This window comes from Gobio gobio (assembly GCF_949357685.1).
Source record: "Gobio gobio genome assembly, chromosome: 22".
Taxonomy (NCBI): domain Eukaryota; kingdom Metazoa; phylum Chordata; class Actinopteri; order Cypriniformes; family Gobionidae; genus Gobio; species Gobio gobio.
In genome coordinates this window covers 6,015,210-6,034,629 of record NC_137118.1, presented here as the reverse complement: position 1 = coordinate 6,034,629, position 19,420 = coordinate 6,015,210, and the positions used below count along the sequence as shown (strand labels likewise).

The following is a 19,420-nucleotide window of genomic DNA, read 5'->3' as shown; positions in this document are numbered from 1 at the left end:
CTTTCGATTCATCTTTTCTATTCTGTTTTCTTAACTTTTTATTAATCAAGATTCCGGAAATAAATATGTTACGGTTTTCACAAAAATGTTAAGCATCACAACTGTTTTCAACATTGATATTTAGAAAAAAATTAGCAGCAAATCATCATATTAGAAGGTTTTCTGAAGGATCATGTGACACTGAAGACAGGAGTAATGATGCTGAAAAATCTGCTTTGCAATCACAGGAATAAATTACATTTTAAAATATTTTCACATAGAAAACTGTTATTTTAAATTGTAATAATATGTCACAATATTACAGTTTTTCCTATATTTTGAGTTCTTTAAAAAGATATTTAATAATCTTACCAACTCCAAACATTTGAATCGTATAGTGTGTATATAAGGACTGCAACACTTGTCAGCCATGATTAATTTATTCCACAACTGAAAGTGTCCTGTAATGGGGTGATACCGAACAAAAAAAAAAGGTATTTGCCTGGTCATGTGATCTAGACGTTTCAACCCCGACAAAACAGCTTTTATTCAGCTTCTGATTTGACTGGAGCCTTCATGGGAGTGTACATCATTTAATACATATTTTTCACAATTACTGTTGATTTATGTGCAAAACTTTTTAATGAGGAAAAATGAGTGCACCTTTAATAGCAGTTTGCCTGCAACACCTGCTCCAGGTTTGTGTGCCAGCAGTGTACAGCAGTTTCCTGCCCTCAGTCGGACTTGAACCGGGACTTTCAATGGATCAGTTTGGGTCATAAACAGAGCTGATGATGCACTACAGCTCATAGCCAAACTCATATTGTAGAGGAACACTGATTACTTAGAGGTCCAATTGTTGCAGACTCTGGCTTACAGTGTACTGCCACCCACTGATCCGCTACTGTAGGCTTTTTCTGAACCTAGGAACTGTGCATCTGGATCACAGCAGGCGTTTCCACTGCCAGATAACTCCCGGCTGCTCTGCAGCAAGATAGCACATTTTCTGAAAGTCAGGCAATTTAAATATGAATTTGCCAGAGAGCTTTAATAATACTGACAGTTTAATGCTTACAATTTGTGACACTAATATACACTATTATTGCCTAAAGTATTGGGACATCCCTCTAAATAATTGATTTCAGGTGTTCCAATCACTTCCATGGCCAAAGGCATGCAGACGCTTCTACAAACAAGGTGCGCAGAAGTAACTTTCTGCAGAGTCAATAGCTACAGATCTCCAAACTTCATGTGGCCTTCAGATGAGCTTCATGGAATGGGTTTCCATGGCCGAGCAGCTCACCCAAGCCTTACATCACCAAGTGCAATGCAAAGTGTGGGATGCAGTGGGGTAAAGCACGCCGCCACTGGACTCTAGAGCAGTGGAGACTTGTTTTCTGGAGTGACTAATCACGCTTCTCTGTCTGGCAATCCGATGGACGAGTCTGGGTTTGGCGGTTGCCAGGAGAACGGTACTTGCCTGACTGCATTGTGCCAAGTGTAAAGTTTGGTGGAGGGGGGATTATGGGGTGGGGTTGTTTTTAGGAGTTGGGCTTGGCCCCTTAGTTCCAGTGAAAGGAACTCTTAAAGGGTTAGTTCACCCAAAAATGAAAATTCTGTAATTAATTACTTACCCTCATGTCGTTCGACACCCGTGAGACTTCCGTTCATCTTCAGAACACAAATGAAGATATTTTAGTTGAAATCTGATGGCTCTGAAAGGCCTCCATTGGCACAATGCACGGTACACTCTAAAGGTACTAAAGACGTCGTTACAAAGTCCATCTCACTACAGTGGTTCTACAATAACTTTATGGAGTGACGAGAATATTTTTTGTGCGCAAAAAAACCCTAAATAACGACTTATATAGTGATGACGATTTCAAAACACAGCATCATGAAGCTTCGAAGCATTATGAATCAGTGAGTCGAATGATGATTCGGATCGCATGTCAAACCGCCAAACTGCTGAAATTTGCCGATCCAATCTGCTGAATCGACTCACTGACTCACAGAGGTCTTACGGGTGTCGAACGACATGAGGGTAAGTAATTAATGACAGAATTTTCATTTTTGGGTGAACTAACCCTTTAATGCTTCAGCATACCAAGACATTTTGGACAATTTCATGCTCCCAACTTTGTGTGAACAGTTTGGGGACGGCCCCTTCCTGTTCCAACATGACAAAGCGTCGGTCCATAAAGACATGGATGAGCGAGTTTGGTGTGGAGGAACTTGACTGGCCTGCACAGAGTCCTGACCTCAACCCAATAGAATTAAGAGCGGAGACTGAGAGCCAGGCCTTCTCGTCCAACATCAGTGCCTGACCTCACAAATGCGCTTCTAGAAGAATGGTCAAAAATTCCCATAAACACACTCCTAAACCTTGTGGAAAGCCTTCCCAGAAGAGCTGAAAGGATGCAAAGGGTGGGCCAACTCCATATTAAATCCTACTGATTAGGACAGGGATGTCATTAAAGGTCATGTTCATGTAAAGGCAGGCGTCCCAAAATGTTGGCAATATAGTGTAGGTCAGGTGATGAATGAGCTTTTATTTAATGCTTTATGTACACTTATAATCTGTTGTAAGGGTAATACATTGTCAAAAAGTCATTCTGTTGTTTGTTTAATTAATGTTTCAGGTGAGTGTTATTGATGAAACATCATTCACAGTTAGATGCTAATGATGTAACAACCTTTGTTGCGATTGATTTCAGGTTAATGGGATCGATCTGCGAGGTGCCACTCATGAACAAGCTGCAGCTGCACTGAAAGGAGCGGGGCAGACGGTAACCATCATCGCCCAATACCGGCCCGAGGGTAAGTGTCCGTCAGCTCCTCCTGACCAAACACTGAAGGTCACATGATTCTTACTCATGGGGGTGCAGAGGTCACCTTTAGCTGCAGGCAGGACAGAAACACAACTCACCCAGACGTTTTTGGGCCAAGCCCAACCCGGTGCGCTCATTATTCCTCCTGACTGTTACAGAATAGCGCATGTGCCCTCGGAGTGTTGAGGTGCCATGTTTGATAAGTGTCAATTAGGGGGTTTGGCTGCTCTGGACTCCAGTGACCCATTCAGATGGGGTCGGATGCATCACCGTAGTCTCGGATCTGAGAATGTGTTCACTGGCTTATCTTACTTAAAGGTGAAGTGTGTTGTTTTGTTCGATGTGACAATACTTTATTTAATGCTCGTTCAATGTGCTTAGACAACTACGAAACTAAAACCTTTGTAGGGCTCACAAATTCCACTAAAAATGTTTTCACGCTATCCACAAAAATATAAAAAACAACACAACCGATTTCAACTGAGATAATAAGAAATGTTTTTGAGCACCAAATCAGCTTATTATAATGATTATTTATGAAGGACCATGCAACACTGAAATTCACATTAAATTAAATTACAGTTATTCAATTGTAATTAAATATCACAATAATACTGTTTTTACTGTATTTTTGATCAAAGAAATGCAGCCTTGATGAGCATAAGAGACTTTTTTAAAAACATAAAAAAGCTTACCAACTCAAACTTTTGAACAGTAGTGTAAGTTTTCACTCTTCCAAAAAAGACTCAAACACAAAAACCTCCATTATAAAAGATTAAATATTAGTGTTATTTATGTTACTTGCACATATTTTTTTTAAAGAATATATCATTTTTTCTAACTATATACTAATTTGAACAAATATTAATAGAAAAAATGCGGTAACACTACATAATTAGGTTGTATTAGTTAACATTAGTTAATGTATTAGTTAACATGAACTAACCATGAACAACACCTCTGTTCAGCATTAGTTAATCTTTGTTAACTTTAGTTAATAAAAATCCAGCTGTTCATGGTTTGTTCATGTTATTAGTTCACAGTGCATTAACTAATGTTACCAAGATTTTAATATGCATTAGTAAATGAATAAATAATAATAATAAAAAAAGATAAATAAATGCTTTATAAGTGCAGTTCATTATTAGTTCATATTAACTAATGTAGTTAACTAATGTTAACTAATAAACCTTATTGTAAAATGTTACCGAAAATGCTTTGTAGAAGCAGATGGTGTACTGTAGTTGTGTTATCAACCAGCAGAGGCCAACTGAAACATACAGAGACTAAAGGGACATGGTGGTGAAAAACAGAATTGAGACGGGAGGAAAATTATATTTCAGTGCTTTTGTGTTCTTTTGCAAAACATTTGCGTTCCCCTTAGAAACGTTATGTTCACTTGCAAAAATGCTCTGGGTTTTTTTGTCACTAAGTTGGAAATAATTTACTTTTTTAAGCTAGAATAGTTTGCAAGAGCACGAATAAAAGTGGACAAGTAGTTTTCCTGTGTGATGACGTTTAATATTGTCCCAGTCCCATTTAGCCACTTATTAAAGGGTTAGTTCACCCAAAAATGAAAATTAGCCCAAGATTTACTCACCCTCAACTCATCCTAGGTGTGTATGACATTCTTCTTTCAGACGAACACAATTGACTGTACGCAAAGACCCGCCCCCTTTAGTTACTGTTGCTATGTCCGACAAGCCATGGCGCTCTCACACCACACACACGTTCTCACGCAGAGAAAATACACCACGGAGCAAAGAGGACACTGACAAAAACGCCGACAGACAGGACAGAGCAAGTTACTTTTGATTGGAAACAAAGTCTCAACTTTCTTTTTTCAAAGAAATTTAAACAATAAATAGCGTTTTGTGGCTCTTTAATGTGCCGTGATCGCTGTAGCTCCGCAGATAAAGCTGCTCGTGAACTGATTATCTCTTCCTTCTAGTTCATTGATAAGCTAGAAATAAACATGAATGAACTCTAAAAGACCATTGAAAGACGTCAGTACACACCGTTTTTCCAAGTTCAAGTCCACCGACGTTAATCTACTAACTCTCCTGACTGCTTTGTCGGACAAAACGGGATGTGATTGGTCAGATCGCCTGTCAATCAAACTTGCTGAAAAGGGTGAATTGGAATTATAATAAAAAATGTCCTGGCTCTTCCAAGCTTTATTATGGCAGTGAATGTTGCTCTGTTTATGAAGTCCATAAAAGTGCATCTATCCATCATATAACTGCTCCACACAGCTCCGGGGGGTTAATAAAGGCCTTCTGAAGCGAAGTGATGCGTTTGTGTAAGGAAAATATCCATATTTAAAACTTTATAAAGTAAATTATAGCTTTTATGGACTTCAAAAAGAGCAACATTCACTGCCATTATAAAGCTTGGAAGAGCCAGGACTTTTTTAATATAACTCTGATTGTGTTTGTCTGAAAGAAGAATGTCATATACACCTAGTATGGCTTGAGGGGGGGTAAATCATGGGCTCATTTTCATTTTTGGGTGAACTATCCCTTTAACAACTACCTTAAATGTGAAAATATTTTGATCTTTGTTAAGCACAGACGTTATTTCAGTCATTTAACCAAAAAAACAAATAAATAAAAAAACTCGTTGACTTTGGGACGTTGGAACTTAAAGTGCAAAAACGCTCTGGTTTTAGGATTCATTCCTGCAGCGAATTTTTCCCAATTCCAGTTGCTGTCACGATAGGAACCAGAAATGACACATTTCACCTTTAAATTGTGGCTATACAAAATTCAAGTTATCATATTTCCCTTGATAGGAATTGGTGTATGAGGTGTGCATAGCATGAGCTACAGGTGTGTGCTCATACAGTCTGTGATAAGGTGAGAGAGACAGAGTGGCAGTGTGGTCAGGTGTGTACTGATATGTCCTCTCTTTTTTCACCCGTCAGAACTTGCCCTGTGCTCCCCACGCCGGGCCCCGCCTCCAACTGCAGGTTTGTGCCATGTGATCAGCACCTGGGTCAAAAGCAGTACCACGCAGACAGACTGCACAGAGCTAGACCGCAACTAAAGACTCGACCGCTAGAACTGCAGATTTTACGGTTCCTTTGTTTTGCCTTCCCGTGAGGCTTTGGGAACTCCTAGATCTGACGGTCTGGGTTCAGAGCTCAGGTTCTGTCTAACTCTCTGCAGTCTGGCTGAGGAACGTGGTCTCATTCTTGCCCCAGTGGCGGCTCTGACCATGGGCCTCTCATTCAGGGGAAGGGACAGAGAGAGACCTTGCTCTCCTGATAATCCTGTGTGCATCCTGTGTTCTCCCTGCCTGCTGCCTCACTTGATAAACTCCTCGGCTCCTGTTGTGTTTGTTCTTGGCTCTAACCCGCTCGTCCAACACAGACGGCTGCTATACAGTACATACACAATCTAGATATTAATACTGAGATGCAGACATTTTAAAATGTTTGTGGAAACATGATAGATTTATTTGTAGCATTTATTTTGATTTAGATTTTCATTTTATGATTCCCTGATGAATAGAAAGCATTTTTCAAATAGTAAAGACTTTTATAATGTTACAATTTTTGGACCGATGTTTAGTGATTATAACCAAGCTGAAAGAAGGGGCTGATTCATATGAATTACACAATTCAATACGAAACACTGAGTGTTATTATTTTACACAGTTACTAGAAGATGTAGTAGCACTGTTTTATTTTATTTCAGTGTTGACAAATTGACAAATTCATATATGTATGCAAAACACATGGACACACATGGACTTAAAGGGATAGTTCACCCAAAAATGAAAATTCTGTCATCATTTACTCACCCTCAAGTTGTTTCAAACCTTTATGAGTTTCTTTGTTTTGATGAACACAAAAGAAGATATTTAGAAAAATCTTTGTAAACAAGCAGAGAGAGCAACCATTGACTACCATAGTAGGGACAAAAAATACTACAGTAGTCAATATTTGCTCTCTCTACTTGGTTACAAACATTCTTCTAAATATCTTCTTTTGTGTTCATCAAAACAAAGAAACTCATACAGGTTTGAAACAACTTGAGGGTGACTAAATGATGACAGAATTTTCATTTTTGAGTGAACTATCCCTTTAAAGGGATAGTTCACCCAAAAATGAGAATTAGCCCATGATTTTCTCACCCTCAAGTCATCCTAGGTGTATATGACATTCTTCTTTCAGACGAATACAATCTGAGTTATATTTAAAAAGTTCTGGCTAATCCAAGCATTATTATAGCAGTAATAGTTGCTCTGTTTTTGAAGTCCATAAAAAATGCATCTGTCCGTCAAATAATGTGCTCCACACGGCTCCGGGGTGTTAATAAAGGCCTTCTGAAGCGAATCGATGCGTTTATGTAAGAAAAATATCCATATTTAAAACTTTATAAAGGAAAGTTTCGGCCAACCGCCTTCCGTATTCAATTTATGGAAAAAGTGTTGAAAGTGCCTCTGCCGATCTAAGGCTTACGTTACCGGGTATGCCCGTCAGACGTTGTGTACTTATCTTGAATTGCGAGAAGGCACTTTCAACACTTTTCCATGGAAGGCGATCGGCTGGAACTTTACTTGATAAAGTTTTAAATATGGATATTTTTCTTACACAAACGCATCGATTCGCTTCAGAAGGCCTTTATTAACACCCCAGAGCCGCGTGGAGCACGTTATTCGACGGACAGGTGCAGTTTTTATGAACTTCAAAAACAGAGCAACTATTACTGCTATTATAAAGCTCGGAAGAGCCAGAACTTTTTTAATATAACTCAGATTTTATTCGTCTGAAAGAATGTCATACACACCTAGGATGACTTGAGGGTGAGTAAATCATGGGCTAATTTTCATTTTTGGGTGAACTATCCCTTTAAAGCCACAAAATTGGGTCTTTTACAGTAAGTTAAATGGGCTTTACCAGAATGTAAATGAATAGCTCAGGGTCAGCAGCCATGCTTGTTTACTGCTCTGCTCACTGTCTCCGCTCCTCTCCTCCTCTTCCTCCTTTGACCTTTTCCTCTCCCGAACTACCTGCTGCCCCCTGCTGAAGCCACATCCTTTCCACAACACACATAGATCATGCTCACAGAATGCCAGCATGTTAGCACAAACACAAACTACTATGGCAGTTTTCTAAACTAATATGTTTCTGCATATTAGTTCATATTCAGATTCAATCTATTCTATCAATTGTAACACAACTGTGGCCCCAAAAGTATTCGGACAATGACGCCACACTTAAAAATGAAAGAATGTATTAAAAAAACGACATTTTCAGGTGCAGCTATTTTGTATTTAATGCAATAATGTTTATTTTTAAGTGTGACTTTATTGTCTAGATACTTTTTGGGGCCAAGGTATGTATTCATGCATGTATTATTCAATGAGAAGTAACGCTGTTACATTCAAAATAATAAACACACGGCAAATCACTGACACGTGATGTTCTATTTTAGGAATAAAACATCTTTCTCAGATAATACTGCATTTATATTATTTCACTTTAAGACATCAGACGCCAACTATATTCATACTGAAGACTGATGATACATTATTCGTGTTAAGATTCCTGTCCTTCTGAGTCTGGCTAATGACATTCTAGCATCTGACACCCATCCAGCATATATCACTGAATGAGGTCCTATAGGAGAGACATAGTTAAGGTGACGATCTCTGTCTGCCAAGAGCTTAGAGGGGCGGAAGTGCTCTGGGGCAATCAGTTTGGCAAGTGCATAGGATTCCCCATTCATTAATAAGGACTTGAGGACTACTTTAGCAGATGGAGGAGGTTAGGATGCTTTTTTATTCAAATGGCAGCAAGAGACAGTCATCAGAGGTTTCTAGAGCAGCGTACTTGTCCCAACGACTTTTGACTCCCCTTGCATTTTGGCTGAGTGCGATAATGTTGATCTTTTGCCGACAAAGCTTTTGTTTGGGGTATTGTGAATCAACAAAAATTGATTCTCTTGCCATTAATATTTAATTCTAATGGCGTTTTCCTCTGTTTGCAATATAGCCGTGCACCCACTAAGCAAAACTGTTTAGTATAGACGTTTCGTGGGCTCTCACAATAAGTTTTGGAGGCAAGCTTTCACAAGTTCTAGATAGTCAGCATTATGATTATTTAGTCATAGAGCCGTGGTTCCAACGAGGCTGATCTTTTCTCCGTAGCTCAATCCAATTCCCCTGATGCTCTTGGGATCGATTCCGGGGAGGTAGTGCTCATTAAGGTGCAGAGGTAAATGCGAGCTTGCACTTTCTGCAGGGGTGTTGTGGGACTGCTGAGATGGGCTTTCCAAGGGTCCTTTTCATCAACAACTCCCCGAGCCATTGCAATTCGACATCCTCGCTGAAACATTCAATTCCAAGAATACTGAAGATGGATTGATAATCAAGCAAAATCATAGTCAAGCTGAGATTGAGGTTCTTAGTCTGTCAAATCAAAACATGAAGTAGACTCTTATTGCAGAAACGTTTGCTTGGATAAGCCCTAAAATGACTATAATCTAAGCCTGAATTGCTCTTGCAGGAGGAAAATAACTTATTTGGGAATCTATGTACTGGTCAGGGGACATTATTGAATGTGTTGGATTTTTTTATTTTTTTAGACTTTTATTTAACATTTTATAGCTTGGTTTTATTAAAAAAAATATTGGATTTTTTATATTTTATATGTATTTTTATTTTAGCTGCAATACAATTTTGGATTTTTTTTATATATATGACCTCAGATACAAGGGTTACAGAATGTATCCTCCATAAAATTAGACAAAACTGGTAGAGAGATGGTAGGCAGATCATTTAAGCGTGGTCAGACAGCAGCTAGCTTGTGTACCATCGCTGGGAAACATAATTACATGTGATTTTATCAAAGTGCCCTCAGGTACAGCAAACATTTCCTGCACCTTGGTAATTTCAGGTCAGAGTGTTCTAATAGGTTACTGAAACTCACACACAGATCCACATTCTGACTGACACAGACTGAATGGATTGTGGGATTTTGTGTGTAGCTTTTAGCACCATCACTACAAAAAATACTTTAATGGCTGTCCCTCAGTGCTAGCCGACTGATCATAGACATCCTCTCAGAACACACTGCAGTCTTTAGCTGGCATTTTGAAAAGCAGAGAACAATAGGGCTTGAAAAGGTTTTTCAGACCTGACATTTTCATTTGTGTTTGTGTCTGTGGCATTCTGGGAGACAGGATTGAGGCCACTTTTTGGGATATACTGACAGTGTGCATGCACTAAACTCAACAGACAGCCAATGATGGGCCAAGAACACCTGAGGGATCTCTGGACACACACGCACACACACATTTACCTAGCTGTCTAGATTAGGACATTGACTTCTGTTGTTTTAATATAAAGCAAATTAGAGATTCACTCCAAAAAAAAACATTTTTCTCAAGTCAGTATGTTTTCCCAATACAATTATTAATGTTTTCAGAGAATGTATCTTGAATTAAGTATATTATTCCTAGCCTATTAGCAAATTCTTTTTAAGCATATCTTGTTTTATAAACCACACTAAATTTTCTTAGAATGGGGAACAATGGGGACAAAAATTATGTTTAATTTAAGATAGATAAATAGACAGACAGACAGAAATTATACAATCCGTTCATGCGTTCTTAAAATCTAGCATTTTAGCACAAAATTCAAATTGGCCGACAGCCAAAATTTAAAAATTGGATATCATTCGACTCGGCATGTCACCCCGAATCTAACAAGACAATATTTATGATTTTTTTGACAAACCCATCAGAAATTATAAGCAAAAATAGCCATTTTTCGTATCTCCGGACCAGTAGGTGTCGCTGTGCCGAATTGCTGCATGTTGCCTCAGGTCATGCTTGTGACCACATGTTCCAAATTTGGTCTGAATATGATAAAGCATTGTGGAGATATAGCCTTAAGTGTATTTTCGCAACCGCTACGTAAAATGTGTTTGCGCGTTGTTTGCGAACGGTTGTACGGATAACTTTTTGTCGGCATGGTCTGAAGATGGTTTGGTTCGAGTTCTAAGGAGTTTCGGCTTTCGAGTTAAAAAAAGAAAATTTTCATGACTGAAAATGACTTCATGGGGTGCAAAGCTCAGGAATCAGAGGAAAAAAGAATTTTGTTGCTAGGCATATGGTTCAAAAGTTATTAGCATAAATATGAGTGAAACTTTGGATAGGTGGTGGCGCTAGAGGGAATGAGTTAGAGCAGGGGTTCTCAACCCTGGTCCTCGAGGCCCACAGTCCTGCAGAGTTTAGCTCCAACCCTAATCAAACACACCTGAACCAGCTAATTAAGCTCTTCAGGATTACAGGCAGGTGAGTTAGATCAGGGTTGGAGCTAAACTCTGTAGGACAGTGGGCCTCGAGGACCAGGGTTGAGAAACCCTGAGATAGAGAGACCAAAACTGTTGTATTTAAACCTGCACTATGTAACTTTTCCGTCCACTAGAGGTCGCCTATTCAAAACAAAGGCGTAGTTTGATGACGTCAAGTTTGAGCGCAGAATCTTGGGACATATGGTCTTCACCTCACAGCTGGTGGAAAAGAATCGGGACAGGACTCGGGCAGAAATCATGTTCATGGATGTGATTATTAACGTTACTGTAGTATGAAGCAGGAGCAATTGTTAATAAGAAGAGCGTAACACAAGCCTTGCGAGCAGCGGGTCCTTTATTATGGCATAGTCGCCGGTGGGACATAGTCGCCGGTGGGACATAGTCGCGGCGCCATTTCCGCTTTTCCGGCCATTAGTATGAAGTAACGCAGCTCTGTTTATCATATTAGACACATCTGAGTGTGTTGAAAATGATGCTATGACGTTACTCTGTGCGTTCTCTCTGCGGCTGCTATGACACTTGTTCACACTGTAGTAAGAGTAAAGCGTTTCTGCAAAATAAAACCGGAAACCGAGGGGAACGCAGATATGACGCCATTAACAGGCGACTCCCTCATAAGTCCCGGTTCCTTGGGTAAAATAGCAATTTTCTCACGATTTACAAATAGTTGGGAACATTTGGGATATTGTAAGTGCTCAACTGAACAAAATATATAACACTGGCCTAGTGGTTTTTGGATATTTTACTAAAAATGTTTTACATAATGCACCTTTAATGTTGGGACTGTCCTCTATCAGAATGTCCAGCCGTTACAACTTTCCCACAAACGGTTCTATGGGCTGCCATAGACTCCCAATGATAATATTATTAATACTATATTATAGAAAATAGATAATAATATAATAATAAATCTATATGAAATATGAATAATTTGTACCTTTGGAGACATCCAAACAGAATTATATTTTAACAGAATAATAGTTAACATTTGTTTATAGTTTAATAACATGATTTCAAAAAAGGTAGCCTATACCCTACATATCTTATCACAGAGAATGTATAGTAAAACTATTAATGAAATCAGTTGTCTGCATAAATGTAACGTCACTCTGATAAAGCTGGTTTCCATCAAAAATCCTAATATCTAACGTTTGTGTGTGAAAGAGAATGCAGTGTGCAGCTAACAGGCCATTAATCATTGAGCTGAATAGCCAGAGCTCTATGAATGAGTATTTTACTGCCATATTGTGTGTCTCGTCTGATTTATGACTAACCTCTGCTCTCTTCCATCTCATTCTTTCTAATGAAGCCCAAACATCTGAAGAACTTCCACAGAGATTGAATCTTCCACATAGCTAGTGTTTTATTGTTCTGGCAGGTTGTAATACATTCAAGTTTTGTGGTGCTACTAATTTAAAGGGCAACTTTGTGCCTGAACATGATTTATAATATTTATAATCATATCCTGGCTGTTTTGTCTTGCATGAACTGTACAAAAAATAATTAGTTTAACCTTCTTAGAAGCATTTTTAAGGTATCTCTCCTGTGAGGAATAGTTTTAATTGTGTTGTTGGTTATTTTATGGCGATGTCCATTATCTTCAGTGCGTAACTCGTCTCGGGCATGAATTATACATCAAATTGTGCAGCAGTACGTCATTTCTAAGTAATCAGACTTACAATTTTCACCTGGCAAGCGAGAAAACGTATCCTAAACACTTGGAAGGAGGAACCCAAGCCATAAATAGAGACCAAAATATCATAAAAACACCCAGAACATCCTAACAGTCACATAGCAATGTCTTGGCATCCACCCAGAACACCCTTTCATTGTTTTGCGCGGGTAAGCTTCAGAAAATACAAAAGTCTCATTTTAAATGTTCTTTTTGGTTTTGGACTGGTTTTCCAAACTCCCTTTGGATTGTTTTGCGAGTATATATTTCTGTAATGGGCTGTGAGGTGGACTTTTGCCAGCGTTTAGCCACTGCTTGGCCCTGATTCCAGATATCCTGCGGCTGAGTTTCGTTGGCTGAGCTTCTATATTGGCAGATTCTCAGGAGGACACACAGTCTCTGCATTCAAACATACATGACCGCTGTTTACACACAAACTCACTTGTGTCTGTGTAAACCACACCTTCATAGCACTCTATCACTCTTAAGGTACGGTCACCTTTACGGGTGCTCGGCAAAATGCCCACCTGGAGGGCTTTCCTCCATTGCCTGCCAGTTGTTGTTTTTTTACCAGGTTTGTACTAAGACAGTGATATTAAAAGACCGAATTCAATATACACCTAATTGATGATGCATGCTATGTTCAGCCAAGTAGATGAACACAGAATATAAATGCAATGCACAGTTTCTTGTTAAGCATTTTTCCACAGAAAATCATTATAAAGCGCTTAAAGGGATAGTTCACCCAAAAATGAAAATTAGCCCATGATTTATTCACCCTCAAGCCGTCCTAGGTGTATATGACATTCTTCTTTCAGACGAATTAAATCGGAGTTATATTAAAAAATGTCCTGGCTCTTCCAAGCATTGTAATGGCAGTCCACAATTTGAAGCCCAAAAAAGTGTATCTATCCATCATAAATGTAATCCACACGGTGTTGCTCCGGGGAGTTAATAAAGGCCTTCTGAAGTTAACCGATGGGTTTTTATAAGAAAAATATTCATATTTAACGCGTTATACAGTAAAATATATAGCTTCTGGTGGAACTGGTGCGATGATGGCGACAGACGTACGGGTAAGCGTGAGTTGAAAGCGGAAGGCGGTCCGCCGGAAGCTATATATTTTACTTATAAAGTTTTAGATATGTATATTTTGCTTACACAAACCCATCGATTCGCTTCAGAAGGCCTTTTAAAGGGATAGTTCATCCAAAAATTTAAATTGTCAACATTTACATCAGTTGTTCCAAACTTGCATGAATTTCTTTCTTCTGCTGAACACAAAAGAAGATATTTTGAAGAATGTTGGCAATCAAACAGTTAATGGACCCTACTGACTTCCATTGAGACAGAGCGACACGCGTCATAATCTGAAGACCACGCCCACCAGCAATCAAACCGTCTCCATTGACTTTGTATTGCGTGAAGCAGCCTCCTTGTCATTTTTGACTTATAACAAAAAACAGAACAATGTCTAAAAGCTGATATGTGACAAGCTAAACAACCCAGAACCAAAAACCCAGAAGTTTTTATAAGCTGTTGACCCAAAAAACGAGTGTTAAAGAACACAAAAGGGGATACAGTCAATTGAGACAGAGCGCAACATGTTATATTACAATGAGAACTACGCCCACTAGAGGGGAACGTAATCAGCGACAGGAAATATAATATATAAAACTGACATTTGGCACTTTTGTCTCCTTAAACGCTCGTTTTTTTGGGTCGACCGCTTATAAAAACGTACTTCTGGGTTTTTTAGCTTGTTTGCTGTACACCTTGTCACATATCAGCTTTTAGATATTGTTCTGTTTTTTGTTATAAGTCAGAAATGACAAAGAGGCCGCTTCATGCGATACAAAGCCAATGGAGAGCGTTGGTTTGTTTTCACCCCCGGTGTGGGCGTGGCCTAAATGCGCTCTGTCTCTATAGTAGGGGAAAAAATACTATGGAAGTCAATGGGGTCCATCAACTGTTCTTCTTTTGTGTTCAGCAGAAGAAAGAAATTCATTCAGTTTTGGAACAACTTGTATTTTCCAAAACTGAAAAATTCCAAAAGTTTGTTTGGGTGAACTATCCTTTTAACCATTTAGCCGTTCATATGAATTCACATTCATATATTTTGCCCTCCAGGTCTCCGCGCCGTCATGTGACTGAAAACTTTGAATCGGAAGTTCACCATGCAGATTTTGTTCATGTTCAAGTCATGCGAAATTGCCGCACTGACCCACAAAAAAGCTGCTTGGTTTAAAAAAGGCTTCTGTGTGAGCAGTCAGTGATTTATACATCTCTACAGTATTGACAATGCTTACAAAATGTCAGACTGCCATCATTACAAGCATCACTCACCATTGTCTTCTTCCTATCTCAGCTCTGCAGTCTGTAGATACAGTAGAATTATTTGAGCTAAAAGCTTGTGCACACTTGTGTGCTGACATATTACTCATGATGTTGGCTTAATTTACAGTCTCTACTTCCCTGAAATGTCACACTGCCAGTTCTGCAGCTCACACATTGTGATTGTACCTGCTGGCGCAGTGATGCTCTTTTCCCCTGCTGCGGGTGGAGCTGTATTTGGCATGTTGGAGTCACTGCACAGCAGCTAATGAGACTACACAAGCTGTCCTCTATTAACCGAAAGCACCTCGCTCCAGACTGACACAAGTGTGTGTCTGTGTGTGTGTATGAGTGATGTGCAAGGGCGTCTGTCAGCCTGGAAGTGTCCGACTGCATGCACCCTAATATAAAGCCAACGCTCATAATGGAACATATGCGCAGAATCAAGACATGTTTTGAATGAACTCGTTTGATTATATCAGAGCTCTGAATTTCCATCTGCTGTACAGTTTCTTATCTCTGTCTCTGGACATGCGCTAATCCATCATCCCAAACAGCCTGTAATCTTCCTCGAATTTCTCAGCTTGAAATGTGACAGGCAGAGGTAGAAATCTTTTCATCTGTATAGAAGGTTCTCTGTGCAGCAGATTCTTGCTGCTTTTCAGGGAAAGGTGCAATTTTGGGGAATTACAGTACAATCTGATTTCGAACATGGAGTTATAGCTCAGAGATTTAGATTTAGTCCACATTAAAAAAGAAAAAAAGGACATTTCCTTGAAAGTAATGAGATTGAATGAGGCTTTTGCTTAGATCTGCTTACTCCTGAGAAAAAAAAACTACAATAAAAAATTATATTACATATTAATTATAGCTGAGAAAATCAACCCAATCTCACGGCAATTTGCGCATATTTTACGAGGTGGCTAATCCGTACGAATTTGTACGACCTCACTCGATATTTTTGCTATATCGTACGTATGAATTCGTATGAATGAACTACCTCAAACCCGCCCTAAAAGCTACCCGTCACTGGAGTTTAAACAAAACTTACAAATTCGTCCAAGTGAGGTCGTACAAATTAGCCACCTCTAGGCATGTGCCGGTATCAAATTTTCATGTTGCGATTAATTGCTGAAGCTTTTATCACGGTATACGGTATTATCACGATATTGAAATAAGTTGCAAAAAAAGTGTTGTCATACTATAAAAGGTTAAATCACTTACTTATAACAAAAGAACCAAACATTTAAATACAATAAAGCAATACACAAAAATGTATAAAGTAAACAAATATTTAAAACAGATTAAAGTGCTAAAGAATTATAAAGAACAATAGGTATGCTGAAATGTACATTTAACTAAGATTAATACATGCTTTAGAAGTATTTTTCATTGTCTGTTTGTTAATGAAGGAACTAATGTTAAATACTGGAGCCTTGTAAAGTGTGTGATTGAACAACAGTCAGAACATATTCAAACAATATCTAGGGCATGTAATTTAGTCCAGATTAAAATATAAAATGCAAGTTTGAAAATGAAAAGCCTTAAGTCTTTAAGTATTATGTATTAGGTTATGTGATTACTGGGGAAACGGCTGCATTTCTGCTGTTCCGTCAGCGCCCTCTGCTGTCGAAGAATGAATGTGCACTTCAGCGTGTCTCCTCATTCCGCCATGTGCTCGGCTCATGCACGGTCTATTTACATCAGTGCGCGTTCCTCTTTGACGTGTTTTTCATTTTAAACGGTTGATGAGTAAAGTATTCTTAAAATTCATTCTAAAAATCTGAATAATTCGTAATAAATAATTATTCACGGTATTTTGAAGTGCCCACGATAACAATATTGTGCATGTTCATTATTGCGGTATATCGTATTACCGTTTACCGGCACATGTCTAGCCACCTCGTAAAATACGTACGAATTGGTCATGAGATGGCGTTGGAGAAAATACATGCAGTCTTGGTGAGCTTCAGTTGTCACTTCTGATCAATTGAATTCATCCTTTCTGAATAAAAGTATTAAAGGGTTACTTCAGCGATTTAGCATTAAGCTTTGTATCAGTAGAAACCCGGTAGTGTAATCAAATGATCGCATATCCCCCTGAGACGAGAGATTTATGTATTTTATGTCTGGACAAAAGCCATCGGAGGCTTTTTTGGCCAGAGGCTAGAGACTACAGCCAGTAGTAGGAGCTAGGGGGTGGGATGGGATCTCACTCACAGAATGTAAGGGTGCTTTTACACTTGGTTCGATTGCCTGGACCGAACCTGAATTCGATTGCTCCCCCCTCCCCCTACCCCTTATTTGGGTCTGAACTGGGGTGCGTTCACGTCATCAAAGCAGCAGCTGTTTACCCGGTTGCTTAGTAACGACAGCGACGAGCGTGAAGGCGGCAAAGTTTTTTTTGTTTTGTTTTTTTAACTGTTGGTTTTGTTTCCAAAGCTTCAGTACGTAATAGCACTTGCGTCTTTCTGCCGCGAATGTTCTGCAAATGCTCTAAAGAACGCTGAAGAGTTCAGCGTTCACATGAACCGTACCCCGGACCACCCTTTTTAAGCGGACTCTGGTACAGTTCGCGGGTGCGCACCTGAGGTCGGAGGACTGCGTTCACATCATCCAAACGTACCGAACTCTGACGTCAACCGAACCCGGGTGCGCACCAACACTGCTAGTGTGAAAGCACCATAAGACATAGACGGCCGCACGGACATTCATAACGGAGCGGTGCGGAGCAAAGTGAGTGTTCTCAATGAATTCCTATGAAAGTTAAGCTTCCATATAGCCTGACAAGCCAGACCCACATCAAGATGTTGGGTCTGGAAACTCACCATTGGCAGGGCTCAATCCGAGGGGCGGGATAAACGGTTGTCTTTCAAATTCCCTCTGCACGAAACTGGATAGCGCTACAACCAACCAGAGCAAAGAAGAAGGTGAAGCCGAGCTAACGTTAGTTGATATACTTTCGCCGTATCCGGTCGGCAAAACTCTGAACACATCTTCCTTTCTTAAGAATGACTTCAGTGCCGTTCTTTGTTCTTTTCTCAAATAAAAGCTTAACTCCAAGTCTTCCAGAGTCGCTCCAAAGCCAATTCGAGCTTTGTTGCTAGACTACACTCGCAGCAAAACAAATTTTCTGCTGCTAGGGTGCGTCTAGATTTCTAGGCTAGCTTCCATAGGCATGAACTGAAAACAAGCTAGACTGAATGAATGCCGGTCGTCCGTCCTCATTTCAGTTTCGGTTTAAAATTAGCGCCAATTTGGGGCGGGTTGCTTGAATTGTGGGTTCATGAAAACACAACAACAAAACGGTACAATGACAAACTCACTTAAATAGGCGCATTTCGCTTTGAAACCAAATCTTCCGCGATCATCTGGTTTGTCATCTCCTCACTCTCTGATGAATGAAATCTGACTCCTGCTGTGTTTGTGTTGCGACTCTCGTTCGGCTCGTGCTGTATTGAGCAGACAAGTTCAGTTTTTAATTGCAGTCTGTTCTCCAACTGAACTAAATAATTGTATTACTATAAAAATGAACACGATGGTGGGGCGGTGCCGCGGTGGGCAAGAGATGTAACCGTTAGGCGTGGCTTGGGAGTGGCCTTGTTGGGCAGCGAAGCAAGTGCATTCTGGGAGTTGTTGTCTTTCATCCATATGAGCCAAAAATACAACATTTTCTGGCTTTTCTCAGTCTAGAAGGCACCAACTTCAAAATAATTTCACATTTCTACTACATAAATGACCCAAATTTAAATACACATGCATCTTTCCAACGCTGAAGTACCCCTTTAATTTCTTTTTTTTTTTAAAGAATTATGTAGTCATTTTTTGACTATTTACATTTTTAAAATACAATTTAAAAGTGATTTTGTAGATCCATCATATGTCTGTTTGTCTCAATTAAGATAAACTAAGCTATGGAGGAGTTATTTTCCTCTCCCTTCACACCTGTGTACTGTAAATGTGTCTGTATCCTGCTGCATTTACCTTTTCATCTGACCCCCGGCCAGCAGTTAAAAATCAATTGCTTTTCACAAGCCTCCTGCTCATGTGCACGAATTCCTTTCATATGCTTGTGGAATCCGCACGTTTTGAAGGACAGTTAAAGCTGAAATATTTGCTGGATTTGTGGCTTGTTTACCTTTAAGCGGGCTAATACGCTGCAGATTGAAAACACAAAGCCGACATCAAGAGAGAAAATCCAGCATGGCTTTTGATCTGGACTTCTTCAGGGGGAGGAGGGGCTCTAAGACACTCAACCCCGCCCACTCTAGAGAT

At 39.5% G+C, this 19,420-nt stretch overlaps 1 protein-coding gene across 3 annotated transcripts in view; it reads left to right on the top strand.

Moving 5' to 3' along the window:
- dlg2 (discs, large homolog 2) overlaps window positions 1-19,420 on the top strand; it is a 394,149-nt gene that overhangs the window by 320,717 nt on the left and 54,012 nt on the right. For 2 of the 3 annotated variants that reach the window (XM_079804836.1, XM_079804838.1), the window contains one exon: window positions 2,697-2,799. In XM_079804836.1, the coding sequence (XP_079660962.1) occupies window positions 2,697-2,799 (103 nt within the window). Of the gene's footprint in view, window positions 1-2,696; window positions 2,800-5,736; window positions 5,782-19,420 lie in introns of all 3 variants that reach the window. The other variant, XM_079804837.1, reaches the window with a different exon arrangement.